Source organism: Chiloscyllium punctatum, chromosome 15, assembly GCF_047496795.1.
Source record: "Chiloscyllium punctatum isolate Juve2018m chromosome 15, sChiPun1.3, whole genome shotgun sequence".
Classification (NCBI taxonomy): domain Eukaryota; kingdom Metazoa; phylum Chordata; class Chondrichthyes; order Orectolobiformes; family Hemiscylliidae; genus Chiloscyllium; species Chiloscyllium punctatum.
Genome location: NC_092753.1, coordinates 42,023,433 through 42,039,144, shown reverse-complemented (window position 1 = coordinate 42,039,144; position 15,712 = coordinate 42,023,433). Strand labels below are relative to the sequence as shown.

Here is a 15,712-nt window from a genome sequence, read left to right as displayed (position 1 = left end):
TGCCAAACTAACGGTCTGTTGAACACACTGTTTGTGTCCAAAAGAGACGTTTTTTTAAAAAAAGATGATTTACACCCCCGCCCCGTATGGAAACAGAAGGGAATTTAATTCACCAATGCCAACAGTTGATGCTATGGTTGAAAGATAGCTGTTAAAAGCTAGACTGGTGGGAATTGATAAAATTGCCAGGTTAGTACAGAAATCAGAGACTGGGAATTGCCACAGTCAAGTTGTTCGATCTGTTTTTTTTCGAAAGGTATCATCTAATTTGATTATTAGTGTCAACATTAGGAGTTAGCGTCCCCACATTGACCAGCGCACTGGTGACTTCAATAGGAAAATCCAGCGGTTGTGCTATTTTGAAACCTGATATTCTTGTATTTCAGCCTCACATTTTGGAAGATGAAGCTTTCCCACTGGATCAATACTGGCATTAATTTGAACAAGATCATATTGTGATATCGACAATATGATATCAGCATGTTCTAAATATACATATTCTCTGTATTTGTTGTATACAATTTATAAGGGACTTGAGTTCGTGTGGCGACCTTTACCTTTACTCTGGGAGCAGATTACCGTGCAAACCTTACCCATCCAATCACTCACTTTGAGTGGCGCTGGGCCAGGTAACCTCTCGGCGAGTCTCGCACTCAGCCGCTTTGGCTATCAATTGGATAAGTCAGCGCCGAGACTCAACTAACCTGGATGGCGGTCACCAAAGCACGTCTTGGCGAACTCGTTAAACACCAAGGTTTAGTAACCTGGGAGGCTTATTTGCACATAAACTGAAGAGATCCAAGCAAATACTTGTTGGCAGCATTTTATAGCCTGTAGGGTGGTGGGGGGAGGAAGGGGTGGGTGGGGGTGGGGGAGCTCGCTGTTATATTTTCCAAATTATAGTTAACATAGTCCAGCAAGGATGTATACAGATATTGAAAATGAAACATAAACCCAATTCCTTTTCAGTTACACCATCCCGCTGAGCAAAATTCATAAACCATTCTTATTGGTAGTGTCAGCGATGTAAGACAGTGAATGGTAGTAGCAACTTCGGCCAATGTTCGTTAAAACAACATGGTTGGAAGAATGCGCTAAATGCTTAAGTAATCCTAACCACGTGTACGGATTACATGTAGTAGTGCAGAAAATGTTAGTACTCTTCATTGTTTCATTAATAAATTGGATTCCGGGTTCAAAAAACATTGTGGTCCATCTGAATGCTGTGCTGTGTTATTATAGCGTGGTTCTCCCTCTCGAAATTAACGAGATGGATGTTTTAATTGCTTCGCAATGTTGTGCTTATGAGCTATCACACTTAGAAATCAGCCAGCACATACCCATGTGCAAGCGTGATTTGTGAATGAATGGAACTATCCTGAAACGGAATGGCTGGCTGAAAAACGCCTTCCTGATGTGCAGCCTGAATATCACCATCCCGTCAGACAGAAACCTGCCAGGGTTCAAGCCTATATAGGACAACGGGCTGCTCGAAAGAAACTATCAGCTGTCTGCGCCTATATTAGGCAGAAACACAACTGTCACCTGAAAAACAGTTATTTTTAGTTATGAATTTGAGTCGAATGTTCTGTACTGGTGGATCGCGAGTTTGTCTGCAGTGGATAAATGCTCAGCAGTATAAATAATCGGGATTTTGAATAAGCGCTTTCTCCAGTTAGCTTGTTAAGCGTAACATTTTATTTTCGAGTGTAGCCACTCTTCTAGCCCATATCAAGAAGTTACAACAGTACACGTAATATACCAAGTTGTTTTTATAAGGTTTTCGAAACCTCTATGGTTAATAAGTTAAATAAAATGTTTGTCCATAAATAATTATTCTACGAACCTAATACATCCACAACACTGTTTAAGAACTGTCTGGTAATTCTAGAGAATAAACTTTCACAACACGCTGAGTGCAAATTTTCAATTTTTAAAAAAAAATGTACAATTATTTTCCTTGGAAATTTTGAAGAACGACCATCATGTACAGAAATCAATCACAGTTTAGTGAAATAAGCAGTCCACTCGGATTGGCAGTATTCTGTCCCTTTGGTTTAGTAGCGAACCGCTGGTTGGCTACACTGATGTACATACATATATAGATGTAAAATTCCAGACGTAACCAATGAATGTATGCCCGTGTGTGCTACACAACCGGTCCGTCGCAGAAAGTCAACCTCAATTCATTCAGAAACAGTATCCCTTAAATCGGGCCACCAGGAATTAGGAAACTACCCGTGAGTTTTGAATACACTTCATCTCTCTCTTAATTTGAAAACTACCCTGATTAGATCAAACACCAGTGTATTAAAGAAAGTTTCTCTCAAGTGTATTCTTAACCAGGCGCTCCTATTGCTATCTTCCCCTTTCAGAGAAATAAAAATGGTAAGAGCATCGCAAATCTTATATGTAAACAATGTAATTGATGTTCTATCTTTCTTTTTGTCTTGGTTGTTTTATTTATTAGGTGTGGCTTGTTGATGTGATGAAAGGGATACTGGCTCTATGGGGCATGCACAGTCTGAGAACCCAATCCACGCGGTGTAACTGGTCCTCTTTCTGAATTTGGTCTTGATCAGCAGCGTGTGTGAAGCCCCTTTGCTGTGTACTCAGCATACTTCCTTGCCAGTGGAGGGTGCGGGAAGGATGTTGAGTTGTGTGAGTTGGGCTGCATGTTCCTTGGCTTTGAGTCTGAGTGCTGCGATACTGGACGCTCGTCTGTCTGCTGCTGCTACCGCGGGGTCTGAGAGGGCGCCGGCCTGCACTCCCCCTTCTACCCCCGGGGCCGACTGTCTCAGCAGGGCAGGCCCAGAGGCGCCTGTCAGCGGAGCTACTGTCGAGAAGAGCCTGCAACAGACAAGGATTTTCGACATTATAATACGGGAAAGAGTTTAGCATCAAATAATTTGATGACGGGTGGGATACCAATGAATATAAAGGCTTCATTGATCGGGGTGTGGTTGGGGAATATTAGTCTACACAATGGGTCAAGTCACACCGCACTCACATTATATCAGACTTCCACATTACAGGTCGGACTATCTAATTAGTGTTCATGTAAGAGGAAGCCTACCCAATATAAGAACTCGTCTTAAAATAATCAGTGTACCGCGGGAAGTTGTCTGTTTTGTCAATGTGTAAGCTCGGCGTGTAATGGAGTTGAACCCCATTATTAGCGGTAATATTGTGGGGACGTGAATGGATCACAACTGCACGGTGAAACCACTTGGACAACTACGCTTTCGTGTAATCTAACTCAGGAAGTAAACACTGATAATCCGTCATAGTCACAGCAAACATGATCAAAGAAAAAAGTTCAGCTAGGATGTCATTATTAGGAGTCTGGCATCACCGGCAGAATTCTGCACGTTCTCTTGCTGCTGCAAAGGACAATACTCCGGAAGGTCAAACCTGAAACGGTAACTCTACAGCTGCTCCCAGACTTGATGGGGATATCCCACATTCCCTCCTTCTCTCTCTCCTTTTATTTCAGTCTTCCAGCACCCGCAATATTTTGCTTTCGTGTTAGCGTTTAATTCATTGCGGCTTCTCTTCCAAGAATGCCCGTCCTCGATCATTCACATTCAGTTTTGTGCATTTGACCCTATTGTATGTTGGCCCAGGCACTGAAGCCATCTTTCAGCAAAAGGGGTTTGGAAATGCTGTACCTGTTCATATTATTGAGCTAGCTGGTGTACCACAACTTTGTGATACAACGCTATTGCTTCTTTGCTGATTCTAAGTTGCTGTTAGGTTACTTCACAGCTTAGGTAACAGCAAGCATAATCTCAAACAGAAACTTTACAAGGGCAGCAACACACACTGAAATCAGGGCATATTTTGCCTGCGTAACCATTGATTTCCCCTTTTTGGGAGTGGCAATGACAACTTTCATGTCCCTTCCCCTTGAAAGGGCATCTTTCAGTTTTCCTTCTCGGGTGATAGTTGTTACAAAAAAGGGGCAACTTTCAATTCCCACAGCCAAAACTTTTGCACCTTGACTGAAATAATTAATACTTTATATTTCCTTATCTGAATATTTTATGAAAACCGAACACATTACTTTAAGAATGAATAATATACAAGGGTTTATTAATAACATCAAGATGTGTAGGTGCCAGTGTTGGACTGACGTGGACAAGGTCAGAAGTCATACGACACCAGGTTATAGTCCAAAAGGTTTCTTTGAAATCCCAAGCCTTCAGAGCGTCGCTCCTTAGTCAGATGGACGATAACCTGGTGTTGTGTGACTTCTGACCTCATAAAATCAAGAATGACATCGACAATTTGCTAAATTGCTTTGGTGATAGGACACGGTAGATTAGCCGTCGCCATCGCCTTACTTAGAATTTGTGATCATTTTAATTTTCCACAATTAGTGTACACACTGGACTTGAATGGTTAAATTAGCGAAAGATTGGGCAGAGCACAGGTTCCCCTACCATGGCACCTCCTACCTTACATGGGTAATGGGGAACCGTGAGGCTATCCAGCAGGTATATTAGCACATGTACGTGTCCGTGTTTTGATGTCAACTTTGTTGGTGCTGCAGCTCCGTGACTCTCAAATGGAAAAGGCCGTGATGTATGGTATGTCTGCATGGTACAGTCAGTAAAAATTATACGGATCAACTCACCTACTTTCTGATGAGTTGTGTTGCTCACCGTACAGTTGCTGCTGTCCAACTAATAGAAGTTTAACCCAACTGTTTAGCCAACTCTCTGAATAGGGGATGGACAGGAATTGACAGAATCCCATTGAAGTTGTATTGGCACCGAAACCGCACGTCTGGAGAGGGGAAATTGGAATCCAGTCACTCCTCTGTGCTAGTTTTGTAATCTAGTACTCAGGCCAATCGGATCCACTATTGTCCATTATTAATGTTAATTTACAATGTTCAAAAAGACCAGCCTCTCATTAATGTCAGCATGGATTGAGATTACTTCCCCTGGAATATTATTAAATCCTATAGATTTAGGTCTATGCTCATTGGGGTTACTGAAAACACCTGTCATAAAGTCCAGAGATGTGCAGGTTAGGTGGATTGGCAATGCTAAATTGCGCATCATGTCCAGGGATGTACAGACGAGGTGGATCAGCCATGGGAAATGCAGGATTACAAGGATAGAGTAGGGGGTTTAGGTGGGTTGCTTTTCGAAGGGTTGGTGTGGAGTCGATGGGCCGAATGGCCTGCTTCCACACTGTAGGGGTTTTCTGATTCTCTGAAAGCATTTGTGCCTAGGTGGGTTCCGAATGTGGAGAATGCTCACTCCATATTCGAAAAAAGCCTCTTTGGCTTGGAAGCTTCTAACCATAGCAAGGGTTTTCTATCGCCAGTGTTGCGCAATAATGCAAGGGAGGAAGGTGCAGGATAGATTATACACGATCCCAAATCTTAGTAAAAATAAACGCTTCAAACACGTTATAGTTTGAATCACGGAATGGGATGTATTGATACGGAATCGCTTTATCTCCTTGCCCTGCATGACCTATGTCCGGATTTGTATGAGTTTCCGAATGCTGCGGACTGAATAACTTGTTAAGTACATAGCGTGCAGATTTCAGATGGCCTTGTCAAATAATTTTCATATCGGGGTAAGCGGCCAAATTGTAAACCTTGAAAGGTAAAAGATACACAGTTGGAGTGAACGAGTTCCTGTGTTCGCCTTGGTTTTCCTTTTACCTCTCGTCAGTCCATCGTTACCCTGTTGCTACTTTCAGTTCCACTTTCTGGAAATGAATAAGGAATAAACATTCCAGATTTATTCGTTTTTGTTTAATCTGATACAAGTGAACAGCTCTCTCAAAATCAAAATACAGCGCTAAGATAGGTGACCAACCTAAGAAATCAACACTGCCGTGCACTGGCAGTTAGTGAAGAAACTAACTATATTAGAATACTTTACAACTAGTCTGTGAGAAATGAAATATTGTTGGAAATGTCAGAATTTATAAACGTAGTGATGGCGACTGTTTTGTTCAAATTTTTGTCACTATCATTAGTAAGTAGTTTCGAGCTAAAATATAGTCTCTCCCAGTCTATTCTTTCCTTTGCTTTCCTTTTAGAGAAATCCCTGGAGAAATACTGGACAATGAGTTAAACTGTATTGATGGTACCAGGGTCTCTCTCTGGAACTCGCAGCTGTGGACAGCGCTTCCCTCTCAGCCTAAGTACATGTGGAGCCTGCACTAACTGCTGCCACTTTTTTCCCCCGGAGCATTTGTCCTTTAGTTCACCAGGAAGCACTGTAAACGCTTTATTGTTGAATTACAGATGTTTGAAAATGAGTTTGATTTCTCCCCTTCACACACACACACACACACACACACAGCTCGCAATGGCTTGAACATTTTTGTTCTGAAATATTTCTATCCTTGTTAACTATCATGTTACGAGGAGATCGTACTCTGTGCTGTTAGGGTAAATGGACATGTTGCTGCTGCGTATGATTACGTGGCAATGGCTTTTGAAGATCAGTTCCCCCATTCGTCTATCGCTGGATTTGTTATTACATTTCATGGGAGATTAATCATAACGCTGAGTGATATGTTTTACTTTCACTCCATTATCTTGCTGACTTTTCACGTTAGCCAGATTGCTGCTGCTATTCTAAAAGTTTATTATCAACTTATTTTGCAAATGGCTGTTAGGCTTGTTCTTTTTAAAAAATCGGGTTTTAGCTGCTGGTTCTGAACGAATTGCTTTAATCCCCCCCTTGTTCATTGTGCCTGATGACTGATTCTGATTCTCTCGCGCATCTTGACCTGTTGGTGATGTTGCTGCTCTCGGAGGCGGGCGGGCGGGCGGGAGGGGCTCTGCCTGAAGCTCTTACCTGCCGAAGTGCGGGGTGATGAAAGGATGTCTGAACATGGCTGCTCCCAGGAAGGTGCCGAGGCCTAACGGTGCCCCGCTGGGGGGCAAAGCAGCGGTGCCTGGTGGAGGTGGAAGCCCCGGGAAGGCGGCGGCTGCGGCGGCGGCTGCGGCGGCGGCAGCTGACCAGGCTGACTCCAGGCTCGGGTGGTGTCCGAAGGGACTGCTGTCCAGGTAAGGTCCGAGCGGATGTCCCGCTCCCAGCGGGCTAGCGAAGGGCAGACCCCCTGGGTGGCTCTGAGCTCCGGCTTTCTCTCGCTTTCGCCACTTGGCTCTGCGGTTCTGAAACCAAACCTGCAAAAAAAAAGTTCAACTTATTTTACAAAAAGAGAGAGAGAAACCGTCTCACAATATGTAGAAATGAAGTACAAAAGGGGGAAAGAGGTGTCCTGCAATTATAAATTCACTTTCGGATTTCAACCAGCAACGCAAATGACCATTAAATTGTTAATGGACACAATCATTGTACTATTGAAATACAGCAATTATTATAAAGAAACAATGAACTTTAAACATATCTGTCCTTAACACTTGACGATTTAAATTTCATATTAGTTCCACGGAGCAATGTAAAACAAATGTGTCTCGACACCAGTTACCAATGCTCAGGAATTAGTAGAATTGTACAGAAATGGCCCAAATCGGATGGCGCGAGGCATAAGCCCTACCGCACATATTCATATTACACATACAAAACACCCCCTTTGGATTCAGGTGGCAAACCATATTAACTATACACAGATCCCTGACTTTTCCCGAGAAATATCAAATACATCATGAAAAAAATAATGAAGCGATATAATATCGGATTAGAAAAATAAATAAATACACCTTCGCATATTTGGAGGTAAAATACAGCACTGAGATAGCGATTATAATCCTAATCGAGTTGATGCATTAAAAGGAAACCGATTGTGTCTTCTCAATTTGTGTCGTCGCTTTCAAATTGACCTTAATTAATTGACAATAACTAGTAGATTTTTTAAAAACAGGAATTAAAAATTAAAATAATGCGCTACAATTAATTTTACTAGACTTTCTCCTCAATTTTATTGAGCCTAAACCGGCTTTTGTATAGAAAGAGAGAGAGAAAAAAAAGTTATTTAACTTTCCCACGACTAGCTGAGCGGAAAATAATCATTCCTGGCTGCTTGTCACGTTGGGTATTTGACAATAGAACAATGTGTCAACAGAACCAGGGAGAATCTCATCATTAGCCCCTTTAATGCAAGAAGCTGTTGTGTATTAAATGAGCCATATGGAATTTATTAGGTCTTATCAGCGCTTGATTGTAACTGTAAAGTGATTTACTCGGCCTTTACCTCCCAACATATGTTTTATGTTCCCCGAGTTCGCAATAAGGCGCCAATCATAACGCTTATCGTCGCTTTGTTTATGAAGCTTGGAGAGAAATTGTAGTGCAATGGGCCCTATCAACTTATGCAGCCCTTCACTTTGCACCGTGATATTACATTCACTAAAAGCAAAGGAAGCTCAATCCTTTCTTGCTGTTTTAAAGTCTTCGGTTGCCGTGACGAAAAGGTATTTTCAATATTCATATTTGCGCAGTGACATCTGCAGAAAATCTGACACAGACCAGTACATTGTATCTGACACAGTCCAGAGTTTGAGATTGTACGCCCGAGGTTATCTTTAGTATTATTATTTTTTTTAAACCCAAAATAAAACTGGATTATAAATAATTAAAATAGAAAAAAAAACCCCGATAACTTTAGGTGAAACCATCTAATACACCTAGCCTTTGATAGAACTGTCCCAGAAACTATCCACATGTCCGCTGCAACTTACTTGCACGCGTGCTTCCGTTAAATCTAGCCGCATCGCCAGCTCTTCCCTGTATAAAACACAGAAAGAAATGAAAATACACTTTCAGCACCCCCACAGTTCGCGGTAGTTTTGTTTTGGAAAGCTAATACAATGTTTCAGGCTCTATATGAGGATCAGACATGAGCAAGCAGCTATTTACGGACGCTCTCCACTCTTTCCTGTTTATATGGGCCATAAAATAGGCCAGGCGAAGTATGCAAACATCGAGCAAGTCAAGCGGCTCATCTCCGACATTGTCAGAAATGTAGGCACTGTCACAACCACTAGAATATAACCATTATGTGAGATAGGAAATCGCCCTTTCTAATACTAAACGGAAACTAATTTTAATTCTGAAGAGCGTTGTAAATTCATTAGAAGTAACCAGGACGATTGCATATGCTAATAAGTGTTTTGCTTCTCTTCCGACCATGACACACCTGATTAAATAAAAGTTTAGCTTTTTTTTGTTTTCATTTCTGACAATGTTCCACTTGTATCGTGTCCCGTTGCTTTGTAGACAATTCTATGGGCATCCCTTCACTTTCAGTCAGTGGGCTGAACGAGAAAGGTTTCTAATGTGCATACGGATTTTGAGAGTTTAGAATTTCACGCACTTGCTTCAGATTCGGAAGGTAGACGGGCCAAGGTTTCGAAATCTACAGGATGCAGAAAAAGCGGTAGTCGATCTAAAAGGGGGCTGTCGGGAGGGGAGTGCTGTGTTAATCTGGAGGCCATTGCTTTGGTAGACGGGACACTGGCCAGTGGAGAGCTGAAGAAATGATCAGTCTCCGATAGATCAATCGACCATCTCTCCAACGTGTGACAGTAAACAACAGAGGAGCGATTGGAAATCAAGTTAGAAACAATGACAGACTGCAGGGTGTATCAGTGACGCTTTCAGTCTGGGATCTGGCTTTTCTAAGTTCTGTAAGAGGTTTTTTTTACAAAAAAAATACTGTCTGTACATACCTGGTGAAGACGTCAGGGTAGTGTGTTTTCTGAAAAGCTCTCTCTAGTTCTTCAAGCTGGTAGCTGGTGAATGTAGTCCGATATCGCCGCTGTTTCCTTTTTAACATACCTTCTTCAGAGTCACTACCGGCTGACAGACACAGACTGTCCTCCCCATCCTTCACATCCACGTCTGTCTGAGCCTCCTCCACAAGTTTGGGGCTCAAGTCGTCTTCAACCGCGTCCTCTTTCGCATCTCCTTCGAACGACTTGTCAGCAGGTTCCAGCGAGCTGAGTTCTGGAGCAGGGGCCAGGCTCTGCGTGCTGTCCCCTTGCGTTTTGCCCAGGCTGAAGTTTTCTTTGTAGGATTTACTGCGGCTGATGCTGACTTGCGGGGCCTGGCTGATTTTCAGATCGGTGTTTCGGAACGGTTCGGAGGATCTGTCTCTCTCCAGTTTCTCGTTAGCAATCTCGTTAAATCCCCGAGCGTCAAAGATTTTACCTCCCAGCCCGTACAGTCTTCGGAATTTCGGGGGGAGATGGAGCTCAGAGTCAAAAGATACGTTTTCCTTGGGTGATCCTATGTGTAAAAACACGAGAACATATAATCAATCATTTAGTGACGTTTTCGGATACTTACTAATAAGTTGGTGGAAGCCAATATTTGACAGGTGCTAACCGTACACTCAGTGCTGGAGCCCATTGTCACTGCCTGATATATGCGGCTGACAAGGACCAAGCTAGTGTTTCATTTCATGAAGTTTAAACGCTGGAGACAGCGAAAAGTTAATATATAAAAATAATAAAACTATCCATCCTCCCCGCCTGCCGACACAGACTTTCTATTCCCCTAGAGAGCGTGTATCATCAGGGCAGGAGCCGAGAGGATCCGGCTGAGCGTTCCAATAAAGTCTTCTTTCGACAAATCTGTTCTCTGAACAAGGATATTCCCGAAGCAATCAATTTTCAAAGAAAAAGGTCGGTACATTTTAGGATAGAGCTGTTTGGAAGGAACTCTTGGATCGGGCGGTAATGAAAATTTACACACTTTTCACTGCACTCATTTACGTACACTTGACAATAAAGCTAATTCAATTCAATTCAACAAAGCCTGACGACAGTTACACTCAGGCAAACTCCGCCGAGCCGAAATATGTTTGAATGTCAACGTCAGGAGCAAAATAAAGAGCAGCGATTGCCACTAATGTGTGGAGATTTAAAATCACTCGCTCTTGTTGACAGCTAATATGCTCCATGTGCAAAAAAGTTATTTTGATGTCCTTTAGTTTTACCATGGATTCAGAAGGGATTAAAATATCATCGCCTTCCATCATTTTCACTTTTCAACTTTAATCTACTTTCCTTCTCCAAATGCTACTGAAAAAGCCCATGGTTTAACTAGATTAATCGAATGTAAACTTTTTTTTTACAATCCTAAGTGTTTCCTACATGTTTTGAATAGGTTCTTCTTCATTGATATTCAAAATATGCACGAGTTACAATATCGAGAGCAGTAAAGTGAGAACAGGGATTTCCCTTTCCGAGAGTAGTTAACGCGAAAGGTGTAATTTGATATTGCTGTGTTCATCGGCAACATGTTTGGAAAGTAACCAATTGCAAACACGCCATTTCTATGAAGCCGCTTCGATCTTTGTAAACAAAGCTCCCCCCCTAAAGAAAAACATAAAATCAAATAAAACTGCAGGAATCGATAATATTTTCTAGAACATTTCCAGCCAGAGTTCGGTGTGCCTAGTCTGAACCAGAAATGATGTCCACTGTTGCGAAATGCTCCAAGTGCTTTAAGACCTATTTAAACAGTATACACGCTTCAAACAATACTGAGTATATTTGCAAACGAGGTGCCGATGCTCTTTGTAAATTGGACTTGTAATGTCAACACATCTAACCCTTAGAAGAGCACGAAATTCGATTCTTTTTCTGGCTTCGAAGTGCAGTTGGACCTGTGATCCAGTCAAGTTTTCCACCCTGTCCCCAGTTAAAACCAAACCTTACCTTCACTGGCTGGGTTCGGTTCATTCCTGGCTGTGAGAAGCGGCAACGCTTGAGCTCCAATACATCTAATTTTACATGGGCTCCTTCTGCCCAGAATACTGTCGATGCAGTAAGAGGAGAGCAAAGTTGGAGATTTACTTTTGCACTCGGATCTATCGCAAATCTCCTCCTTGTATTGAGTTGTCATGGTTGGAGCCTGAGTTCTGGTTTGCCGGAGGCTACGATTCCCCCACTTGTACGGCAATCGCTCTCGCTCTGATCGAGGCACTAATGACATTTGTATTGGGCTGTAATTGCTTTGCTCTCGATTCTCGAACACACGTGCTGAAACCCCTGTGATTGGCTCTCCGAGACCTGGGGTGCCTCTCTTTTTACATTCCACCAACAGGAAGTTTAGGCGAACGGGAAAACGCGGCGTGGACTTTCAGGGAACGAACCCGGTGAGAGCGCTCGGTTCCTCTGGCTGGAGTTGCAACTTTTAGGCCTTGAAACTGATTTAGCCCAACAGACGGTGGGTGTAGTCACTCGTAGGTCCCGCTCGTAATGTCACTTAAAAAGTTATCTACTTTTCTTCGATCTGGGAAGTTGTAGCGTGTTTGTTTAAATCCGATCGTTCTGAATGAATCTTCAGGAAACATTAATTAAGATGTCGGTCAGAACATTTTTCATCGAGTGACACTTTATGAATGTATGAATTACAACTTAAAGGCAGAGTCTGCTTTTATATCCATTTGCAAAATTATATCAAGATGATGAATTTCAATTGGAAAATGCTGTATTTCTGGACCTAACCTTGAACGAAGTAACCTCCTCATCCTGCTCGGCCAGTCACTTGGTGTGACCCAATGCACTGAAATTTAGGTCAATATTAATCCACTGTTCAGGCATTGTATCCCGCTGTATAAAGCGATCGTTCTCTCTCTCTCTTTCGCGGTTGTCAGAATGCCTCAGGTGTTTTCATTGTAACACTTTTGAAAGTCTAAGGAATTTCAGTCTGTGATTCCGAGAACCTGTAAACCCAGCTCGTTCAACAATCCGCAACAGGACTTCGTAACTGCCCCCTGTTCAGCCAACAAATTAAAGGCTAGATTAACTTGTAATGTGATATATTAAACGTTCGTATTGGTAGCTAAATGTGTTTTACAATAACGATTCTCGTAATTTTTATGAGATATGAATCTTGTCAGTAGATGTGATGTATACTGTCAGGAATGTGATCGGGGTACACAGTTGATCAATGCTGAGATGGTTGTCATTTCAGAAACTAATCCTATAAAGACGTAGATGAGAAATAGTAAGTTATATGGACCAGCCAAATTACTCAATTCTTGGAACTCCAATCGGCTTTTCGGTATGGAAATTAATTTGACGATATTCCGTTTATTGTCATCAAATGTTGATTCTAAATGGCGTATTGCAGATATTTCGCGGCAGAGAACTTCATTTTGTATCTACAATAGCACCTCACGATTAAAACGGCGCATTGCGTGACTGTCTGGCGGGGGGGGGGGGGGGGAGGCGGGAGAGCGTTTGGTTTTTCTAGCGCAGATCTAAATTTAATTACCCAGCGAAAACAACCATCTCAACTCCATATCAACATTATAGTCTCAAGCAGCAGGCGCCTAATACTTAGTTTCCATTTGCGTTTTTTTTTCGCCTCTTGTTATTAAATACCTTTTATTTTTCAAAGCAAGAAGAATATAGAGTTTTCGAAACTATTGTACTGCAAACATATATTTCTGAACTCGTTTGTAGCTAGACTTTAGACTGTTGCTGATTGAGGAAGGCACATTATTTGCAAGAGAGTGAGAGAGATGGGAAAGGATCTGTCTCTCCCTATCCCCCGCATAATCAGTCATAAAAAAATCAGCTCATCTACAAAGCAAAGCGACTGCAGCGGCCAAATCTTCAAAATATTTCACTCTAATAGAACAGAACAAATTCGCTTGAACATATTGGGTAGATGATTTTCAACAAGCTAAATTTTCCAAAGAGAGAAGGAAATTTCTAGAAGGAAGGTAATCATGAATAACAGCAAACGCATTAAACTAGACATGAAGATGATTCATATTTTGTTCATAAATTTATGTTTGAGAACAACCCTAGAACATTTATTGGTCAATAGTCAGCCACTTCAGGATGCAAAGTGGAATTTGACCAAAAGGCTTTGGAACTGCTTATCTGGGGCAAGAGGCGACTTACACACAGGAAAAATAATCAGGTTCACGTTTATCTGTGCGGAGGTAAATATAAATACTGCTATGAATGGAGTAATAACATCTCCCACTATCTGAAACAAGTTTATGAAGCCTTTAGCGTGTGAACAGATTCCTCATTCTGTGTTGGAAGGGGAGAGGCACACATGAGCTGGATTAGACCCTCAGGAGAATGTATATTAAACCCGTACATAGAAGCTGCTGCGTGTCATCCGAATGTACGGCTTCAGAGCTCAACAATACCTTGTCGTTTAATTTGTAAAACGTCATTAAAAGGCTTAACATTCGTTAGTTTTTTTTAAAAAAAACAGGGTCGGCCGCGGAGTGGAGGTGTTTAATATGCACGCGTTATTTTCCTGTGAATGAATTGGAAGATGATGGTGTGTTAACGTTACTTCTTGAGCTGTGATTGCTCCTTTCTGAACGAATAAAATTGACATAATCGGCGATTAAAAGTGCCAGATATGTTCATACCGAGTGCGTTATTAACTCTCATCATTAACACCCCGCTCGTAATCGAACGTGTCAACCTTACACAGTACAACTGAAGGCAATCACAGGCTAATGACGTTGGAACCAATGGGTGCAGAATGGGTATATGGCATTTTGAAATATTTTGTTTTAAATTTCTTCGGGGATGAGCGCGAGGAACATATGTTGTGGCTGATAACCATTGCTGCTGGAATATTTAATCAACAGTTTTTTTTTGCCACCTCTACTTAGTTTTACCTCCAGCAGTATGTGTATATCTTTGTGTAGTGTCTGGATGATCCCCCCCCCCCCCCCGCTCCTCTCCCGGAAGCTGCAGTGTGAGGGGGCGAACTCCCTGACTACTTGACAATCATAGAATCCCGACAGTGTGGAAACCCAACAAGTTCACACTGACCCCCCCCCCGGAGAGTATTCCAGCCAGACCCATTCCCCCAGCCTATTACTCGACATTTACCCCTGACTAACGTACTTAACCTACACATCCCTAACCCATTCCAGAGGAAACCCACGCGGACACGGGGAAAATGAGCAAATTCCAGCCACCGGAGGCTGGAGTCGAACCCCGGCTCCCTGGCGCTGTGAGGCAGCAGTGCTAACCACTGAGCCGCACTTTAATCAGCTTCCCTCAATCTCCAATTGCCTCTTCACCAATACGTTCACTTCATTGCAGGTCTTCTCTCAAGCGGCCCTTTCTTATTCTTGGCTGCTGTGTAAACTGTGAACAAGCGAACGGGAGAACAGCAGAATGTAACCATATAGTAATTATAACAAACAAGTCAAGTCTGATACAGTACAACACTCTATCATAGAAAAACAAATGACAACTAAAGGAACATTTCTTTGTTTTAATCATTAAACTAGTGGACATGTTGAACATGGGAAGAGACATTCAAGCGTTAAACAATCAACTGGGATAAAGAACTGCGAATGGAGGACTTCCGAAACAAAAACAGAGATTGCTGGGAAAATAAAACTCAACAGGTCTGGCAGCATCTGTGGAGAGAAAGCAGAGTTTACGTTTCGTGTCTTTTCTTCAGAACAATTAATGAAGCTAAGATTGCGTAAAAACAGCTGAACTGTCTCCAACATGAACCGAAATAATCATCATTAATGAGAGGCAGGCTAGTGGTTTCTTTTGGAGATCACAGTGAGTCAGACAGCGTCCGTGGAGAGAGAGGAAACTAACGTTTCGAATCTAGATGACTGTAGAACTCTGATAGAGAGTCATCTGGATTCGAAACATTAGCTTGTTCTCTCTCCATAGATTCTGTCTGCCCCGCTGTGATCTCCAGCATTGGTTGTCTTCAGCTCCTATTCCTGCATGTGCTGCAATTTG

The 15,712-nt window shown here is 42.2% G+C and overlaps 1 protein-coding gene across 2 annotated transcripts; it reads right to left on the bottom strand.

The window, feature by feature from the left end:
• Positions 1–873: 873 nt before the first annotated feature.
• arxa (aristaless related homeobox a) lies at positions 874–12,232 on the bottom strand. 2 transcript variants are annotated; one of them, XM_072585032.1, is made up of 5 exons: positions 11,669–12,228; positions 9,674–10,232; positions 8,684–8,729; positions 6,837–7,168; positions 874–2,850 (listed from the first exon to the last, which is right to left on the bottom strand). In XM_072585032.1, exons 1-5 carry the CDS (start codon positions 11,943–11,945, stop codon positions 2,613–2,615), a joined length of 1,452 nt encoding a protein of 483 aa, XP_072441133.1. In that variant the 5' UTR covers positions 11,946–12,228; the 3' UTR covers positions 874–2,612. The 2 variants fall into 2 exon arrangements, with proteins under 2 accessions (XP_072441133.1, XP_072441134.1); XM_072585033.1 differs by lacking the exon at positions 874–2,850 and adding an exon at positions 2,875–5,733 and having other exon boundaries at positions 11,669–12,232.
• Positions 12,233–15,712: the final 3,480 nt, after the last annotated feature.

Coding starts and splice junctions, on each gene's coding strand:
- arxa (XM_072585032.1), bottom strand. CDS start 11,945: ATGTCATTAGTGCCTCGATCAGAGCGAGAGCGATTGCCGTACAAGTGG. Junction 8,730..9,673: donor TACCCTGACGTCTTCACCAG/GTATGTACAGAC, acceptor TGTTTTATACAG/GGAAGAGCTGGCGATGCGGC. Junction 7,169..8,683: donor TAACGGAAGCACGCGTGCAA/GTAAGTTGCAGC, acceptor TTTTTTTTGCAG/GTTTGGTTTCAGAACCGCAG.